The sequence below is a fragment of the Cotesia glomerata genome, linkage group LG1, assembly GCF_020080835.1.
Source record: "Cotesia glomerata isolate CgM1 linkage group LG1, MPM_Cglom_v2.3, whole genome shotgun sequence".
Lineage (NCBI taxonomy): Eukaryota > Metazoa > Arthropoda > Insecta > Hymenoptera > Braconidae > Cotesia > Cotesia glomerata.
In genome coordinates this window covers 23,377,956-23,398,303 of record NC_058158.1, presented here as the reverse complement: position 1 = coordinate 23,398,303, position 20,348 = coordinate 23,377,956, and the positions used below count along the sequence as shown (strand labels likewise).

At 34.8% G+C, this 20,348-nt stretch overlaps 1 protein-coding gene across 1 annotated transcript; it reads left to right on the top strand.

The window, feature by feature from the left end:
* The first annotated feature begins 12,607 nt into the window (after positions 1-12,607).
* On the top strand, positions 12,608-19,688 carry LOC123272182. The gene is made up of 5 exons (XM_044738900.1): positions 12,608-12,719; positions 12,858-13,186; positions 17,227-18,075; positions 18,175-18,319; positions 18,448-19,688. The coding sequence occupies exons 1-5, from the start codon at positions 12,608-12,610 to the stop codon at positions 19,662-19,664; spliced, it is 2,652 nt and encodes an 883-aa protein (XP_044594835.1). The 3' UTR covers positions 19,665-19,688.
* Positions 19,689-20,348: the final 660 nt, after the last annotated feature.

Here is a 20,348-nt window from a genome sequence, read left to right as displayed (position 1 = left end):
AATCATCAGTTAATATATCCATGCTATTGTATTGCACCGATATGGATGTATTACAGGCTATCAGTACACCACCACCTGATCCCCTGAATCCCTCACGTCGGTCACATCTAAAAACATGGAATAAATTAGAATCAAATAATTCAGATGAATAAATACTACTATTGAGCCAGGTTTCAGTGAAAATATATACATCATAATCAATAATTAAAGTGTTATATAATACATTACGTAACTTCGACTTAAGTCCTCTAACATTTTGGTAGTAAATGTAACTCTGCTTATAAGTAGTATTTAAAATTGTCCAGCGCTCTACATTTGACTTCGACGAGGTGAAGGTTTGTTGATGATTGTTGTCCTACCATTCCTTGTCACTAGACGTAGATTTGCTTCTCCATCCGCAACTCGACGTTGATACTCTTCCCGAGTACTCCTGTGCTGCGACCGTTGTCGTTGAGTGCGATCGTTCGTCATCACTATATTGTTCAGGCTCATATCTGGTGGAAGTTGGTTGGACTTCTTCCTCTGTATGAAGTTCTGGATAAGCTTACCAGGATAACTTGGGTTAGCGAATATTATTTTTAACGGTCTCGGTTTTCCGAGCGCCGGAGAATATTTACCAACTCTATAATGTGATGTCAGCGACGAGGAGGATGAGTCGATGCCAAGTGTGTTACAAAGTTTTGTAACAAAATCTGAGTCCGCTTCAGATCTGGCCTTTAGATCAGTCTGTGTGGATTCAGGAAGATTGAAGAGGAGAACATTGCTGCGCCTAGCTAACCTCTCTTCGACTTCATCAAGAATAAATTCATCGCCCGGTGAATGCTTCTCCAAAGCCTTTATCTTGTCCGAGTTAACCTTGAGATTGCCCTCAAGTGTTACGACCTTTTTACCAAGTTTGCGTTGCCCCTCTTCTATTAGGTTTATCCTGTCATTGAGAGATTGACGTAACGCATCAACGCTTTCTTGGACTTTTTGGATTCCCTGAGGAGATTTCGTTCTTAACAGATCTATTTTCTTCGCAAATGAGCTTGCGTAAGTCTTCGTACGAAAAGGATTTTTTAATACCACAACACCTTTGGAACGCGCCGTTCGGTAAAACATTTGTAGACTTCGCGCAACTGGGGTGATATGTCGCTGCACAAGACGGACAGTCAACACTGTCAGTTGCTATACTGCCAGAGCAGACATGACAGGTACGAGACATATCGTTGAATGTTTGTAAACAAACCAGTCGATATTAGCGGGATGTGAAAGTTATATTACTTTCTACTAGATGGCACTATTTGGAATGATATAATGATCGATGAACTATCAATAATTTCGACTAATATGGTAATATGGTAATTATCCTCAGGTGTCAGCACTTTTCACTGTAATGTCGGATATACGTATGTGATTATTATTATTATTGTTGTTGAATTCCACTAGCCAAGCCGAGAAAATGACAATTACGTTAATTATGTCATTGCCCTTTCAGAACTTTATATTTCAAAATAATCACTCTTACCACCGCGATACTAAGCGTATAAAATTTCACCAAAAGATATATGGTAATATGGTAATTATGCGCAGGTGTCAGCACTTTTTACTGTAAAGCCGGATAAACGTATGTGATTATTATTATTATTGTTGTTGAATTCCACTAGCCAAGCCGAGAAAATGACAATTACGTTAATTATGTCATTGCCCTTTCAGAACTTTATATTTCAAAATAATCACTCTTACCACCGCGACACTTAGCGTATAAAATTTCACCAAAAGATATGCAGATAAACACTCAATTTGTATGTTTTATATGAGCGAAACAGAACGTGACCTTACTCTGTCGCCATCTTTCTTGAAAATATTATTTTAACACTACAATTTTCTCTACAATCATTGAATTTCAAAGTGTCCAAAACTAGCACTAAGATGTCCAAAACCAGTGGATTTATCCACAGCCCATCGAAAATCTCTAAAAAAATTTACAATTTTTTTTTGCTTTCTTAACTTTTGTGAGAAGTGTAATTTGAGACAAATACAATAGTTACATTTATACGCTTTTAAAAATTTTTATAAATAGAAAATTTAATTTCAAAAAATTTCTCTGTTTTCAGAAATCTTTATGAGAGAATCGTCACATTGGAACAATTGAATCAAGAATTGCACATTACTATCACAAATCAGTGTGCTGACATAGAATCTCTTCAAAAAAATATAAATTTAAAAGAATTTTACTCGAGGAATTGTAATGGAATGTATATTTGGAAAATCATTTCATTTGAAAAAAAATTGACCGAGATGAAATCAAATTCATCCACGATGTTTTACAGTCCAGAATTTTTTACTCATCCTAATGGATATAAAATGTGTGCTCGAATTAATATTTCATTAAAAAATTCTCAATTTTTATCAATTGTTATACACATGATGCAATCTGAAAACGATAATTACCTAGATTGGCCATTTAATGGTACAATATCATTTATTCTAATTCATCAGAAGGATTCCAAAAAATCAATCCGTGAAGAAACTCATACAAAACCTAATGTAGAAGCATTTAAAAAGCCGGTTGGAGAAATAAACAGAAGGAGCTTTGGCTATACCGAATTTGTTTCTCTCAACGACTTATCAAATTATTTGTTTGATAATTCGTTAGTGTTCAGAATAGAAGTGACAAGAACTAAGATTCCAATGACATAATAATTTCAAAATTTGTTTGTTTTTAGATTATCTAAGATCTTTACTGAAAGCTTTTCTATAAAATATTTTAAATAATCATAATCAAAATAGGTTCCACACATATAATTGTAAATTGTAAATTATTATACTTACATTAATAAGTAAATTTCGGGTATTCTTATCCGATGGGAAAGTCACGCATGTTTGATATGTTCTAACACTTTGAGTAAAATAAAATTATACCTGTAATAGTATAGTTGTAACTTATATTTTAAGCTATAGCATTTACTACATGAAATAAATATAGATATGTTATTTGGACGTTATTCAAGGAAGCAAGTTAGCAGCTATGTATATGTTACAGCCTGGCGGGTAAGGTCCTACACAGAAAAAAAAATTAATTTGAATTAAGAGAAAAATTCTTGAACCAAGAAAATAATTTTGAAGAATTTCATTGTCTTGTATCAAGAAAAAAAATTCTTGAATCAAGTAAAATTTACTTAAACCAAGAAAAATTTCTTAGTTTAAGAATTTTTCTACTTGAATTAAGATGATGAAATTCTCCAAAATTATTTTCTTGATTCAAGTAAATTTTTTTTTCTGTGTACGATTAGCTGCTTTCCAACTTTTTTGAATGGATGCATGTTATATGGTAGTCAATAATTTTTTAAATAGATAGTGAAAAAGAGTATCAAAGATTTCGTGTTTAATATGATAGGCCTACTAGCTTTCTAATTACCAGCCACCTTTAACGATAGACATCAATATTGAGATGCACCGGTATCCTATAGGCAAAATATGGTAGCCATGCTACGTCAGTATTCAGCTGATTAAAGATTGTTATTTAATCAAGAAATGAATTGACATATTTCCATAAAAATGAAAAATTAGGAGATAGCTATAGCCATATAAATGGTTTGTTTGAAAAGAAAATTCTCTCTTACGATTGTAAATCATGGTTGACATAATATCATTTTCTTTCTTTCGATAATTATATTAGATTATAATATAACGTTTATTGTAAAATACCAAATTCTATCACAGCTCATAATTATCTTTTATATTTTTAAATATTAAAAACGTTATTTATTTAGTGAATTGAATTATTATCATGTATTTCCGCCATAGGGTTATAAAAAGTGTCAAAAGAAAATGGCTATTTTTGCTTTTTATGTTAAATAAATATTTGTTAACAGTTAATAAATATTTGTTAAATCTTATGATGTTAAAAAATCATTTGTTAACAGTTAATAAAGCTTATTAAATGTAAGCAAATCCTTCTATCAGTGTATATATAATAATGTTATCTATATGTAGATTTATAAAATTATCTATAGGAGAGAGGTGGTGCAATTGTAACAAAAAGTTTTATTTTCTCCATTATTTTTGTTATTTTCATGATATTAAACTAAAAACCGGTGAGGAAGTTAGTTTATAGTATCTGTTATGTAACCGACTCAGTTAATGAATGAAAAATTAATATTAACTAATTAAAAAATCAATTTATTCAACTAAAGTCAGGACCCAAGATGACGGTGCGCATGGGTTCCCTCGCAGATTCGGAATTACTGAGAAATCACAGTAAAATCACTCTCACCGTAGAATCACTGTGTTCACAGTAATTTCATAGTGAATTCATAGTCATTTTGTTCCATATTTTCATTATGGTTTAGTAGTGATTTCATTGTAATTCTGTGGTAGATTTACGGTCGATTCATTGTTGTTTTATGGTGATCTCACCATGATTTCACCGTAATTTTACTGTGAATCTATGATTAACTCATAATCTAACGACTGTAGTAAGACCGTGAGTTCGAAATAATTTCACAGTAAATTCATAGTGATTTCTCTATGATTTCACTGTAGTTTTACGGTAATCTGACAATCGTTAAACCGTATTTAACAGTGGCAAATCCACACGTGTACTCATCGAAATTCAAATTTGAAAACTGATCATGATAAAAAAACAATGTCAAGAAAATCTAATGCTGATAAAAATATTAATTTAACTGAAGAGAAAAAAATCTTAAACCAAAAGAATCATCGTGGAGCGAATAACTAGCTTATAATTTTAATACAAATTTATTGTGGATCTGCGGCTATTCCATCATGGTTTTTTAGCAGTAATACCGAGCACATCGAAATTGATCGGGTTATAATATTGAGCTACATATGAGCATTTAATATGAATTTGCTTAAAGTTTTAAATTTTCTTTGTTTTCTAGATAATTAATACGACATTCAGAATGTCGAATGGGAATAACATTGGTTTTAGTTGTGGCCCAACCAAAACCATCAAAGGGCACAACTCTAAACGAGAGTAGGAAATGATCTTTTTTTTCGAACACTTCAAGTATGACTCTCCTACTAAGAAAGATTTTTGCGATCATGCTCCTTCCGCCGGATAGTTTTCGAAACTAACCTTCTTAATATTAGATATAGCCTGATGTGATCACATTTATCTACACTGACGGAAAAAATAACTTTTGCGAAATAAAGGCATTCTTCGTACGAGAAATCGAATTGTTAAATATTTTCAACAATTTTTTTTTAGCGTGAAAATTAAATGTCTTTTCTGACAGTAATTGATAATTGCTTAAATACTGAAACCAACGTGAATAAATTTTTTTGAACGTTCAAATTTATTTTTTCTTAAATTCAATCAAAATTAGAGCACTTCAGACAAAAAAAAATTCAAAAATGTTAATTTTTTTATTAAATGAAATTTTCGAAAAAAATATCCAAAAAGTCTAAAAATTCACTTGAACGAAGAATATTGTCTTAGCTAAATAATTTTTTCTCTATGTTAAAGATTTTTCTTTTGAATCAAATTAATATTTTTGTCAGCAGCGTAGGATTTTTTTGATATAGCTTTTTTTTTATCATGATCAGTTTTCAAATTTGAATTCCGGCGATTACACGTGTAGATTTGCTACTGTAGAGTTACAGTTTAACGGCCGTCAGATTACCATAAAACTACAGTAAAATTATATTGAAATCACAATGAATTCACTGTCAAACCATTACGAACTTACGTAGCCTAGTCGAGAAGTTGAAAACCTGCAAAAAATCGTTCCAAGTTTCGAATAAATATGTCCGATGGCTCATTCAACGTGGAATATTGTTTTGAAAAAAAAAGATTTTAAGGATTTTTTCTGCCAACAAAAATTGCAATAGTTATTAACAAAAAAACAAAAAAAGCAGTTTTATTTTGCATTTATCACTTAAAAAGAGATAGCGGTAATCGCAAACAAGATTCGGATCTTTTTGGCCAAAAAGAGGAGGAAATTTCTGATGAAAAAGTCTCAAGTCCCGAAGTTCTAGCTCCATTATTACGAATTTTAATTTGCCGATGAAAATTAGGTTCCGCGCGGCTGTAACTGACTTCGCAAGAGTTGATAGCATGGAATAATTTTTTTAGGGTATTAAATATGTATTATAAAATGTATAAAAATTGAGGTACAATCTAAACAGTTTGGCGAATAAGGTGTCGTTGAAAAAAATATCAAAAAGTTCATTTTTCAAAAAGTGATGTTATTATTAATTAAGTAAATTTTTGGGGGTTTCAGCTGGTATAGCAGTCCACAAAAAATGTTTAAATAGTTGGTCTATAAAATTTTTACTTCGTAGAGCTCTTTTCATATATTTATATTTGACGCGATCACGAGAAAAAATTTTTTTTAATTTATTCATATTGTTAGTTATAATTTTTTGAAGTTTTAAAAAAAATTAAAAAGCAAGAAGTCATAGTTGAAAAAATTTTTTTTTCATATTTTTTATTATCGTTGTTCATTTCTTAGTTAAAAGCATATTATAATAATAAAAAAGTAATGTTTACGTCTTTTGTTTATCAATTTTTTATGAACAAATGGATTTATGAACTATTTTTAAAAAAATTTTTTTTACCATATTGTTAGCGTAAGAAAATAATTAATTAAAAAAAAAAATTTTTTTCCTAAAAACAATATCTTATTGTTTTTTAAATCGATTTTTCAATGTTTTTATTGTCTAAATAAATTATTAAGGAATTGTTTTTCTTTTTTTTTGTTAAAATCATACTTAGCATTTTGAAATACATTAGCAAAAAAAAATTTTTTTCGTCTACAATTTATTCATTTATTTATTTAACAATTTGTTGTGAACAATTTTTATTAATTGTGATAATTTTTATCTAAAATATAAAAAAATGACAAAAATAGTTTCCTGCAACAATATGACGAAAAACGAATTTTTCGATTTTTAATGAAACATCCGGATCTTGGAACACACGGCAAAGTCCAAGCGTTGGCTCGATTTGTCGACAAACAAATTGCTGTAAATTGCGCTCGGTTGCTGCTGCTTAGGTATGCAATTTTAAGTCTCAGAAACGAAGCTTGGAAATTTCTGGAGCAGGAAGAACCGTCTGGGTGTCCGTGAGATGGTGGAGATGGGGGAGATGGTGGAGATGGGGTGTCCCTGTCGACGCCAGTGCCGGCGAAATCCCATTATAAATTTTCGACTATTTTGATCAGTGAGTTCGTAAACGACAGGTGATATAACGGCCGAGACGGTGTACGTCTCTTCGGAGTATTTACGCGGGAGTTTCGACGAGAAACGATCGGCCCCTCGGGACAACACGTGTTGTCTAACTCGGACTACATCTCCGACGGCGAAGCGCTCATCTCGATGATGACGATTATAATAGCGGGCCTGGCGTTCGAAACTACGCCCTAAATTGTCGGCTACGAGGTCGTGAAGTTGAGTCAGTCGAGTCAGACGGTTCTCCCAAGCGGTTGTGTCAGGGCAGGGGATGTCTATGTCACCTTCGACCAGTTTTCGGTAGTATTTCGGCGGTCTGGGTTGCCAGCCATAATTCAGCATGGCCGGAGATACGTGTGACGAGCTGTGAACAGCGGTATTGTACGCGTGTCGAAATTCGTGGACATGTTCGTCCCATAGTCGGTGATCTAAATCGACGTACGAAATAATCATCGTCTTCAAAACTCGATTGACGCGTTCGACAGGGTTCGCTTGGGCGTGGTACGGTAGTGTTCGGGAATGATGGATTCCATACGCGCACGCGACTTCCTCCATCAATTTGTTCGCACATTCAGTACCGTTGTCGGTCAGCAACACTTCGGGATAACGGAAACGATGTACAATCAATTTATCAAATTCTCGAATGATCGTTGGTCCATCAGCTTTCCTAATCGGGCATAGTTCAATCCATTTTGTGAACAGGTCTTGAAATACGACCATGTACTTGAATTGGTTCTTACTGGCCGGGAATTCCATACAATCGGCGGCGACAACTGTCCAAGGCGTATGAACGGTTCGTCGACACATTAGTCCAGCGGGTGGTTGCTGCGAAACCTTCGCAGTCTGGCAGACGGGACATTCGGCGACGTATTTACGCACGTCTTCGTCCACTCCTGGCCAGTAATAGTCGACTGCGACTCGATTAGCCGTTTTCTCGACTCCTTAATGACCAGCTTCAGGTGGATCGTGATTCTCGGCGATTATGCCCCAATGCACGGCTTTTGGTGGAACTAGTTTCCAGGCGTCCAGGTCCTCGACGACCTGCGCGATCATTCGATTCGGCTTAAAGCGGTACAGGCGGTCCTCCTCGACTCGCCATCCTTTCCATCGTCTCAGGTTATCCAATACGTCTCGTTTGCGTCGTGTGTACCAGTCATCAACTAACTCAGCAACTGGTACATCACCAGGTTCAGGTTCTTCGTCGACCACGCAGATATCATCGTCGGTGTCGAATTCGTCGCGTTCGAACATTCGGGACAAGGCATCGGGGACATCGTTTAACGAGCCCTTACGATACTCGATCGGATGTTGATATTCAGCTAATCGCATCGCCCATCGGCTCAGCCGAGGCGTCTTACTTTTTAGATCACGCAGCCAACGAAGACTACTGTGATCCGTGATCACTTTGAAGCGATAGTCTTCTAAATATCGGCGAAAATGTTCGCATGCCCATAATACGGCTAAGCATTCACGCTCTGTGGCTGAATAGTTCCTTTCGGCCTTATTCATGATCCTACTCGCGTAAGCTACAACTTTCTCACCACCCTCGTGTTCTTGCGTTAAAACAGCGCCTAACCCAGTCGCACTAGCGTCAGTCTGTAACACAAAGGTCTTCGAAAAATCGGGACACGATAACACTAGAGCCGTGGCCAACGCCACTTTCAGGGCTTCGAATGCGGTGTCTTGTTCGGCAGTCCAAGTCCAACGGACTTTCTTACTCGTCAGTCTCGTCAACGGTTCGGCAATAGTCGCAAAGTCAGAGATAAAACGTCGATACCACGACGCCATCCCAAGAAATCGTCGCACTTGTTTCATGTTCCTCGGTCTCAGGAAGTCCAGCATCGGTTTTACCCGATCTGGATCGACAAGCAGGCCCTGTTCGTTTACGCGGTAACCTAGATAACGGACCTCGTCCGTGCAAAATTCGCATTTGTCAACGTTAATTTTCAAATTTGCCTCGTTCAAGGCATCGAACACTTCGTTCAGAGCATCCACGTGCTCTTCGAAGGTTTCCGTGACGACAATCAAATCGTCCAGATAGCCAAAGACCTTAAGTCCGCGTCGTCGTCCTAACGTTTTGTCTATGAGTCGTTGGAAATGCGGTGGAGCTCCAGCCAACCCAAACGGCATGTCAACGTATTGAAACATACCTCGGCCTGGAACGCAGAACGCGGTGTATTCGCGACTTGCGGGGTCTAATTTTACTTGGTGATACGCGTATTTCAGATCGATCTTAGAAATAAATTTAGCTCCGCTCAGTTGATCAAGAATCCAAGTCATCAAAGGTAACGAGTATGCGCACGGTTTCGAAATGGCGTTTAGTCGTCGAAAGTCCAAGCACATTCGATATTCGCCGGTTGCTTTCTTTACCATGATTACTGGATTGCCCCAGACGCTCGTCGATGGCTCAATGATGCCCGCAGCAAGCAATTCGTCTACTTGACGGCACATCTTGGACTCGATAATCGGTGACGTCGGGTAGTTGCGTTGTCGAATCGGGTCGTGGCCTTGTACATCAATCGTATGAGTCATCAAATTCGTGAATGTCGTTTCACCAGTGTATTTCACTGATGGCAGTTTACGAGCGAGCAATTCATCGAGAGCATTTTGTTGCTCAGGCGTAATTTCGACGATTGCCGCGACGTCCCTTCCATCAAGGTACGTTTTTAAGTTCTAATTGTACAGCTCGTCGGTTCGTTTCGTCCACCAGCGTCCAGTCTATCCATCGTAACAGATCTTGAAGGCGGCAATAGCATCCATGCCGAGAATCATATCGTAATTCAGTTTCGGGATTACTCGGACTTCGACGGGTCGCATCTCGTTGTTAATCACGAGCGGAAAGGTAAGAGCATGTATCGACATGACTGATCCATCAGCTACGGCAGCGGTCTTTTTGTTCGTGGGTCGGACGCGAGCGCCTAGTCCGTAGACCCAATTACGCTCGTCGACTTCCTTGATACACGTCATGGAAGCTCCGGTGTCTAACAGTGCTTTAATCGTGCGTTCTCCAATTTGAACGTCCACGAACGGTCGTCGGTCATTCCCGTCAGTCTTCGTCGGACAGACTTCCTCAGCAAGTTCTCGAAATATTCGGGTTCGTTCGTTAGGCGGTGCGCAAATGAAGAGGTGAACAAGCCAATCCTCAGCTTGGTGTTCCTTCGAGCGATAATACGCATTCTTACACTGACGACAGCGCCATAGCCGTTCAGTAGATGCGCATACATTGCATTGATGCATTGATCGAAAAGGGTCGTTCGGTTCGGTTACGGGTCGTCTAGCAATTATACGTGACTGAATAAAGTAGTCAGTACTTGTCTCGGATAGCTTAACTGGTAGAGCCCTTGGCGCGTAACCGAGAGATCTGGGTTCGATTCCCAGTCTGGGCTGTCTGATTATTTTTTCAATTACGGAAAAAAAAGAAAAAAAAAAAAAAATTCCCACTGAGTAGGTCCCCCCTTTCCCCTATCCGTTCTTTCCCAACTCCCTTAAAATTTGCTTTAATATGGCTTCAATCTCACGTTACGGGAACTTCGGTCCGTCATCGGCTCACAAAATTCTCAAATTAATTTATAACTAATTATACAGCGGAATAAACAACTTATTTTTCTTCAAATTGTGCGGTGAAATAAACAATTTAATTCATTTTAAATTAGATCAAAAGTAATAATACTTAATGATTAAACAATTAATTAACCTTGAGTTGGGTAATAATCATTAATGCGACTGAATGAACAATTAATTACTCTCAAATTGATCGTTCGTAACCATAAAACAATTTTAAGAAAAAAATGAATAAAAAAAAATTAACGCCTGAGTAAGTTAATTATTTATAACTAACAATAAGTTCAATTGTCGCCGAAAACAACAAAAGAAAAATTCAAATATTCATCGAAATTAATTTTGACACACTTAAATATTTCAAATTTTCGGTGGCTCGCGGCAGGTAACACTCACGGTCGGTAAATCAATTAAGTCGAGGGTAAATGAAGAAGCTCGAGGTAATTTGGGCTCGCGCTCGGAGATGGTGCGTCGGTCGGGCTAGTTGTCGTAACAACTCCAAATTTATCGAACGTCCAATTCAGTAACCACAAAAATAAACAACACGGATCGAAAGCATGGCATTAATTCCCACGTGGTGAGGTCACGAACACACACACAAGTTCACACAACCCAATGGTACCGGGCCTCAGAGTGTCGTCACACACGTCTCGATAATTCGAAAGGAATTTAATAATTACTTTCGTAAAAAAAAAAAAAAAATATTAATACAAAAATTACACCAAAAATCAAACTGGTGAAATTTACTAAAATTGATCGCGATGTCGCGGTGAGGACACCCTGAAGCTATAATTATCGATCAAACTCACCCTATGACCGCAGTAAACTCCTTGAAGTCGGTGTTGGCTCGTCAAAAGGCGCTAACTTAATTGGCGGGAAGGCTGGCGAATTGGCGTCGATCTCTCGGCGATGGTATCTCTCACGTGCACGTAATAATACTTATTAATCGTAACTCGGCGATAATCCACACAGTGGCCGTGAACAATCGCTTCGACAAAGTACAATCGTAAAATAATACTTAACAATGTGCAATATTTAACTCAGTAATGGTGGTTAATTGCGTTGTAAACTATTTTAATGCTTGTAGCGGAATTTGTGCGACTAACAGACACGGCGTCCAGATCAGAATTGATTGTTAATCTGGCTGCCTCCTCGGCAACACATGCTCTTTACTTTTCGGTTCGTTCCAAAAACTCTTATCCAATCAGCTCACGGCTTCTTCTAGCCAGCCGTTGTATTACGGGGTGCGTCCAGTACTCCGTTGCGATCGATGATTGGTCGATATGTCACTCGGTTCGGCTTACGGCATCCAGATGGTGCCTCGCTCGACTTCAAGTTGCTCAAACGCCGTCGTCATTCGTCGGTTTCAAATTTTGCTTCGCTCTCGCCGTGGTCCTCCTCCAGATGTCACGCTGGTCGTTGATGGCTCCGTGAAATTTTCGGGTTCGTCTGATCGCTCTAACTTATTTTTGCTCTCACTCTATCATACTCTTTACGATATTCACACTCATTCACGCATACTTTTCCAATTCGGCGCTTTTCCCTCCCACCTGTCTTACCTCGAGCTTCGCACTCTGATCAGGAGACCGTTTGGGGCGACACAGTCGCGTCGAATCTCTGCTTTCCTTCAGCTGAGCCAAAATAATTAAATAATAAAGAAAATAAATTTAAACAATTAACCAAAATAATCTTTTGACATGGAAAATTTCTCCCATTTCACAACATATATATATACCAGTGTGTATCTCTATTATGACAACTAAAGAAATTTAATTACATATTTTATTCTTCTAGATAAAATATATTCAATAAATTATATTATTTAATTCAAGTTGAAAATGTACGATAAATTTTATTTTGTTCAAAAGCTATGGAAGCTGACATGGCGAAACAAATATTTCTGAACAACCCTCATTTTACAGAAGTCAATGTCAGGCTTGGTACCTTGATTGAAGATGATTCAAGTACAATTGCAAATTTACGTAATTAGGCTGGTTATGAAATTCACTAATGGAGCGACAAAAACCATGCCGTTTCTAAACTAAGTAAATGTTTGTACGCAATGAAATTATCAACACCATTGGTAAAATACTTTAAATATTGCTTTAGCTGTGTGTTAGAAAAAAACAAGAATAATATTGAAGCGACGAAAGCTGGTCTGTTGAATATTGTTTCTCACGCTTGTGACAATCATTCAGCATGTGGTGATTGGTGCAAATACAAGCTTGATCCAGAAAATTATAGTCACAAAATTTCGCCTGGAGGTAAAGGCTTATCCAACCCCTCAGGTCAAGATAAGCTTCAAGCTATTTTTAATTCGTTTGCTAACGTTGCTGACAAACTAAGCCCTTGTGGATCTAGTCAAGCTAATGAGTCTCTCAATAAAATAATTGCTAGCACTGCTCCCAAACATCTTCATTATGGAGGATCATCGTCGAATGACATTCGAGTAAGTGCAGCGATAATCCATAAAAATCTTGGCCATGTATCTATTGATAGCGTTAACAAAAAAAGTTTGGAAAATCCAAAAGTGCACGCCTAATAACGCTGATTCATTTTTTAAGAAAAAAATTAATTGTGTAATTAATTAAAAAAAAAAATTATAATTAAGTAATTTCTTACAGAATATTTTTTATTTTTTTTTTAAATTACGGCGCCCTTTTTTCTTGTCATATGAGCACGTAGTCTAAAAAAAAATCTAGCTTGATCAAGTGGCGACATAGTTTTCACGTGACAAATAAGAAAAGTTCGTTTGGCTTTGTACGGTTGTATCGTAATGAATTATAATAAAAATTCAATTAAAAAAAAAAAATACGTAGGCCACTGATATGAAATACGGACCCAGTTCATCGAATTCTTAAACTAATAAGTAAGGTCCGGTCTTGAAATATCAATTTGTTCGGGAGTAATCGTTGGTACATCCAAAATGGGGTGACATCCGGACGTCCACGTAAAATTTTTTTCAAAATGTTTTTTTTTTTTTTTCAAAATAACAACATGAAATGATTTTAGAAAGTAAAAGATGGTTTAGTTTAAGTGTTTTTTCGGTGTACATCTACTTATATCATTGTATAAGTGTAATATGGTTGTGATAGAGGCATTTAAAGATCACAAAATTGCTTAACCTTGACGAGTCGAGTATAAAGCACAACCTCACGAACTTCGCGCTATGAGGCGTGCAAAATGAACAATTCACCTACAACGAAGTCATCAATGACATATCGAATGAAAAAAGATGAAATCTCATGCCGACGAAAGGCTCAAGCACAAACGGTTGAGTTTAAAAAACGTCGCCCGAGTCAAAATTAAAAAAATGATTTGAGCCTCTTAAGCCTCCTTTCTTTTGTTGTTAGGTTTGCATGGAAATTTAAAACTGTATTTTCACTCTCATCGGCCTAAAAATAGGCTGTTAAGGTTGAAATCACAGTTTAAAACTGTATTTTGAGCCTAAAAAGCCTACCTCGAGGGTCTGTAGGTTGTTTCCATCTTTTTATTTTTTAGAACATATAATATTTTTATAATAGCAAAAATTTTATAATCAAAAAACTGGACTTAGAAAATTTTTAACTTTTATCCTTGCAAAAAATTTTTTAAGTGTAGAGTTGAAATAAAAATTATGACTATTGTAATTAATGTTGCAACAATTGATCAGTAATCCATAAAATATACGGACGGTAATAAGCAATAACATCTCAACTTAATTAAACTTTTTCTAATGTTTATCGTTAGCATATTAGGGTTTATATATGGGGCATTTCATGCCAAATCGACCACTCTTGACCTCGACGATTTTCGATTTCCTGAAATTTTTGTATCTTTCTCTACCCTACTGAAAACAACTTTTAAAATTTTTTAAAATTTTTTTACCCAACCAAAAAAAAGTTACGAGTTATTTAAAGAAAAATATGTTTTTTTTTTGTTAAATAACCATAACTTTATTGAAAATTGACTTATTGGGATGTTTTCTTTTTTTAATTTTTGTTTTAAAATGTACTTTTCAGAAAAAAAAAATCAAAATAATAGTTTGGATTCATATTCTACGTTTTTTTTTAACTTTTGGAAAAAACGAAAATTTGGGGATGATGCTCATTTTTGATTTCCGATTTATTTTTTTTATAAAAAACCAGTATTTTTTGCGAATTTCCTAAAATTTTCAGAGTGGCAGTTTTTTTCTTTCTATTGTCTTTTTTAGAAATGAAAAAAAAAATTTTTTTTTCAATGTTTGTTTTTTGTTATACCACTTAAAATTTTTCAGCAGATTTAGAAAACTTCAAAATCCGAGAAAAAAAATTTTAAATGACAATCATCGATAAGATTGGATTATTTTTTTTTTTTCAAAACTATAGTCTGATAGTGAGAAAATACTCAAATTCTCCTGAATTTAGGATATGTAAATTATTTAAACGTGTAAAAAAATGAAATCACATTCAATTCAAGTCTACTGTTTATAAATCATTCAACAAAAATATTTTTTTCTGTGTAAATGAAAATAATTTCAAACAAATTTTGTTTGAAATTAATTGCCTCAAAATTTTTGAAAGTTCATGCGTTGCTCCAAAATGGATCAAACAACAATTTCATTTTTTTGTTGTTGCATGTAGTTTTGGAAAAAAAAATACAAAAAAAAAATTGAATGCTTCTTTTAATTTTTGATCTGACTTCATTGAAAAATAATAATCAAATCTTTTCGATGATTGTTATTTTTAATTTTTGTTTTTATTTTTTTTTCTCGGATTTTGAAGTTTTCTAAATCTGCTGAAAAATTTTTAGTGCTATAACAAAAAACAAACATTAAAAAAAAAATTTTTTTTTTCATTTCTAAAAAAAAATAGTAAGAAAAAAAAATGCCACTTCCCGAAATTTTTGTTTTTTTTCCGAAAGTTTAAAAAAAAACGTTGAATATGGATCCAAATTATTATTTTCATTTTTTTTCTAAAAAGTACATTTAAAAACAAAAATTTTCAAAAAAAAACATCTCAATAAGTCAATTTTCAAAAAAGTTAAGGTTATTTAACAAAAAAAAAAACATATTTTTCTTTAAATAACTCGTAACTTTTTTTTGGTTGGGAAAGAAAATTTGAAAAAATTTTGAAAATTATTTTCAATAGGGTAGAAAAAGATTCAAAAATTTCAGAAAAATCGTCACCATATAAATTTAGTTTATGAGAATGATGAGATGTAAATCAACTCATCGGTCTTACGGTGTAGGGGTTAGTTATTGGTCTGGCAAGCGCGCGGCTCGGGTTCGAATCTCGGTTAGAACGGATTTTCATGTTATTTCTATAATTAGCGAATGTTAGGTTTAAATTAAGAGTCATACAGTCTGAATTTGCGATAGTTCTACGATATGAATAAAATATAGATATGACATTGACAAAATCCTTTTTTTTATCATTTTTTATCAAATGGCATGCGCCGGACATAGCATGCCGCTAACAGCAGCCATTTTCATCTGAATCCTTTCCCCTTTCCTTTCTTTCCCCTCGCCTAAATCGTATTAACCAATAAGGATCTTTTTTACGGTAGAGATGTAGGCTCAGTAGGCTCAATTTATGGTTCTAAAACTGTGGTTTCAGCCTAATTTTGGTGAAAGCGGACAAAAATACCACTTGTAGGCTGAAATTACGGTTCTGATATACGCGTCATCATAGTCGAAAAAATTTAAAACCATAATTTCAGCCTATAACTCCTCGCCTAATAAAGCTGTTCGCAAGGAAGGAATATGTTATGAGTCAGGTTGTGGTTTGGATGTTGGAATTGATTTTGTAGACAGGGGCTATCCATAAATTACGTAAGCACTCATTAGGGGGGGGGTCAAGCTGAATCTCTATGCATGCTTACTTAGGGGGGAGGGCGCTAGTAGACAAATCTTACGTAAGCAAAATTTTTAAATTATTTCGGTAGTCGGTAACTTAAATTACTTTTCTACTAAGATTCTCTATCGATAATTCAATTTTATCGATAATGTAACACACAGTTTTGTTTGGTTATAAGTTGTTAAAACAAGGCAGAAAGAACGAAGCTGACAAGACTGTCCAAATATTTTATTTTTGTTGCCAATAATTTAAACAAACTTATTGTTCAATGTGTCGTCAATTACTATCTTTTAAAAAATAAGATGGCCAGTAACTTGCACCATTTGTTTTTTCAAGCATACGTAGCTTACTATCCCACGAAAGCCCGTGGTGTTTGTCAAAATGAGGTTAATGCTATTTGGAAAAATGACAAAGATTTATATAAAAAAGACAACAAAAGATTTGAAAATTGTATTAATGCTCGAATTGATGAATTAAAAAAAAATACGTCAAAAAAAAAAATAGCGACTTTACACAATTTTTTTCAAACACCGGTAAGTAAAGTATTGAACATTGATTAAAATAATAATTTTAATTACTATTAATATCTAATATAACTGTTTAAAGTGATGAATTTCATCTGAATAGTTTTAGTAAAATTTCTAATTAATTTTTGATTTAAATCAATTGACAGTCACTTGCTATTGAATCGACGCCGACCAAGCCAACTTCGAAACCAGATTCAATTGAATCATCATCAAAATCTCTCGTGTTAGCTGTCCATGATGTAAGCACCAATGTACATCAAGGTTCTACGACAGTACATAACGTGCCGAGTACATCACATGACTCTACGTCTCAAGAAGTTTCTAAGATACGTCCGCGAATCTACTCTACTCCGTCACAGGACAATGTTAAAACAACAGTTAATTGTTTAAATCAAAATTTAAGTAACCATATTTTATCACGAGACATTGGACTTTCTAGTTGTAATGCAGACAAAAATATTCAGGTTTTAAAGAAAAGAATTGCTAGTGAAACGAGCAAACTTAAGCGTCTTCAAAATAATGCGACCTATCAACAAAAGTTCAGAGCTAAGAGAAAAAAAAAATTGTTGGCTTTACAAGCTCAAAATCCAGAACAAAAAGATCTTGTTGTTTATGAAGAACCAGGCAGACCACGACTAAGTGATCAACTCATAATTGATTATATTTTGAAAATTGTCCATCTAGAAAGCGCAGCAGATCCACGTCGACGTTCGATTACAAGTACTACGTGCAAAACTTTAGACCAGCTTCATCAAGCTCTCTTAGCCACTGATCTTCAGCTCTCACGAAGCGCAACTTATCTTCGTCTTCAACCTAAAAATGTCAAAACCCTCGAAGGGAAAAAACATATTGTTACAGCCCCTGTTAAATTAGCTCGACCAACTGCTGATTTACACAAGACTCATAAAGATGCCTTGTTTTGTACATCAACGATTCGATCTCTGGAATCGTTAGCTTCTTTGCTTGGACCAGACCAAGTAATATTTTTATCTCAGGTAATGTACAAAAATTTTTCTCAGATTTGTTATAACTAACATTTGTTTATGATTAATAAAGACAGTATTTCTAAAGATGATAATTGTTTACAACTGTAGGATGACAAAGCCAGAGTACCAATAGGTATAACAGCTGCTAATCATCAAGCACCATTTTTGATGAGTATGGAGTACCGGGTTAGATTACCAGATCATGACTGGGTTGTTGCTGAAAGGCATAAATTAATTCCTTCGGTCATTGCAGGTATGGAAAAAAAGATAGTATTAAGTTATCTCTTCTTTTTTAGATTAGAATAATTTAATAGAATGATAAAAAAATGTTTTCTAGACATATTTCACATTGATATAAAATTTGATTGATTTTTTATTCAGGATGTAAAATAAGTCCCAAAGGCATGGGGGATCCTAGTGCAGTTTCTTATAGCGGACCAACTTATGTGTCTGTTAGAAGTGGAAAACATTCTTCATCCACTGCTTCTTCACACGCTGCTGATTTTACACGTTTATTAGAGCTAGATGCATTCAAAAACTTAACTCGAACATCTGATGGTACAGTTAAACCTATTGTTATCTTTACGGTCGATGGAGGACCTGACGAAAATCCTCGATATGGAAAAGTTATCGCCGAAGCAATCAAACATTTTAAAAAAAATGATTTAGATGCAATTTTTTATGCGACTAATGCACCTGGACGGAGCGCATTTAATCGCGTAGAACGCCGAATGGCTCCACTCAGTCGTCAGTTATCAGGACTAGTATTACCACATGATTCTTTTGGATCTCATCTTGACTCAAGAGGTAGGACAATTGACAAGGATCTGGAATTACAAAATTTTGCGGCTGCTGGTAAAATTTTAGCATCCATATGGAGTTCAACAATGATTGATGGTGAAGAAGTTGTGTCAACGTTTATTCATCCAACTAAAATGGAGGAGATAACTGATCCACCTATCCCTCAGGATTGGTACGATAAACATGTACGTGAGTCCCAATATTTTCTCCAAGTGGTTAAATGTGGTGATTTAAATTGTTGTAGCAAGTTACGAAGTGGGTTGGGCACTCTACTACCAAGTGGATTTTTCCCTCCACCTATTTTAATTGAACAGAATCAAAATTCTTTAACAGCAGCTGTTGCGACTGATGATCTACCAAAAAATGCTGAATTTTGTAATCTCTTTGTACGTTTAGCTTTGAAAATTTCCATACCTTGTAAAAGTCGAGAAGTACCGTATGATTTTTATTGTCCATCTGTGCAGAAAGTATTAGACAAGCGTACATGTTCAGTATGTAGTCTTTATTTCGCTTCTGAAAAGAATTTACATCTTCATAAGCGTAATCGTCATGGTAAAATGCCTGCTGGAACGTCTGCTAGAGTTAGGCCATTTGCAATAGCTGCACGACGTCCAGGGGAAATTTTGTGTATTCATGATTTAGAATCATGTGGTCACAATACCATTGAATGGCTCCCTGAAGACGAAGTTATTGTAGATGAAGAAATATCAAAAGAAGAAGAAGAAGAAAAAACGAATGACATACCAGTAATAGAAAATTTTGAAGACTGGATTGCTTCACCATGGACAGAAAGTTGAAGTTTAATTATAACTCAAAATTCATTACGCTGTTTTAAATATTTTATATTACAATTACTGATTTAATCAGTATAATATATTATTTTATTTATTTTTGTTTCAATGTTAGTGCATTATTAATTTTAATAATTTATTAATTAAACCAAAGTTTTATAATACATATAAAAAGAGTAAAAGTAATTAAATATTAAATTCAAAATATTTTTTAACTTATTTAAAGCCCAGAATTGATGTATATCTTACGTAAGATTTCAGAGGGGGGGGGGGTGTTATCAGTTCAAAATCTTACTAATGCTTATCATAGGGGGAGGGGGGTTGTAAAATGCTCCAAATTATGCTTACGTAATTTATGGATAGCCCCTAATAGCTTTCCATGTTCAGTATAAGTTTCGACTTACACTAAATTTTTTTACAATATGTTTATAAAATTTTTTTTTTTTAACTTCGCTCTAAGAAAATAGAAAATTTTCGAAAATTGGGAAGTTATTGGTTTTACTCCGTTTTGCAAAAATTGAGTTTTCACTAGATCTCGACGTTTCAAGGTCTCAGGAAGCTTCCCTGACTATCCCTACGATGGTGTCCGTACATCTGTATGTATTAGGGTGTTTCAAAAAAAAAAAAAAAAATTTTTTTTTTTAATGGTGTTGAAAAGTTAAAAGTAAATTTAAAAACAAAAATTTTGGC

Bases quoted from the DNA above. Each gene is read 5' to 3' on its own strand.
- LOC123272182 (XM_044738900.1), top strand. From the start codon at position 12,608: ATGGAAGCTGACATGGCGAAACAAATATTTCTGAACAACCCTCATTTT. The intron at 13,187-17,226 runs GTAAGTGCAGCG...ATCAATTGACAG, and splicing joins CATCGTCGAATGACATTCGA to TCACTTGCTATTGAATCGAC. The intron at 18,320-18,447 runs GTATGGAAAAAA...TTTTTTATTCAG, and splicing joins AATTCCTTCGGTCATTGCAG to GATGTAAAATAAGTCCCAAA.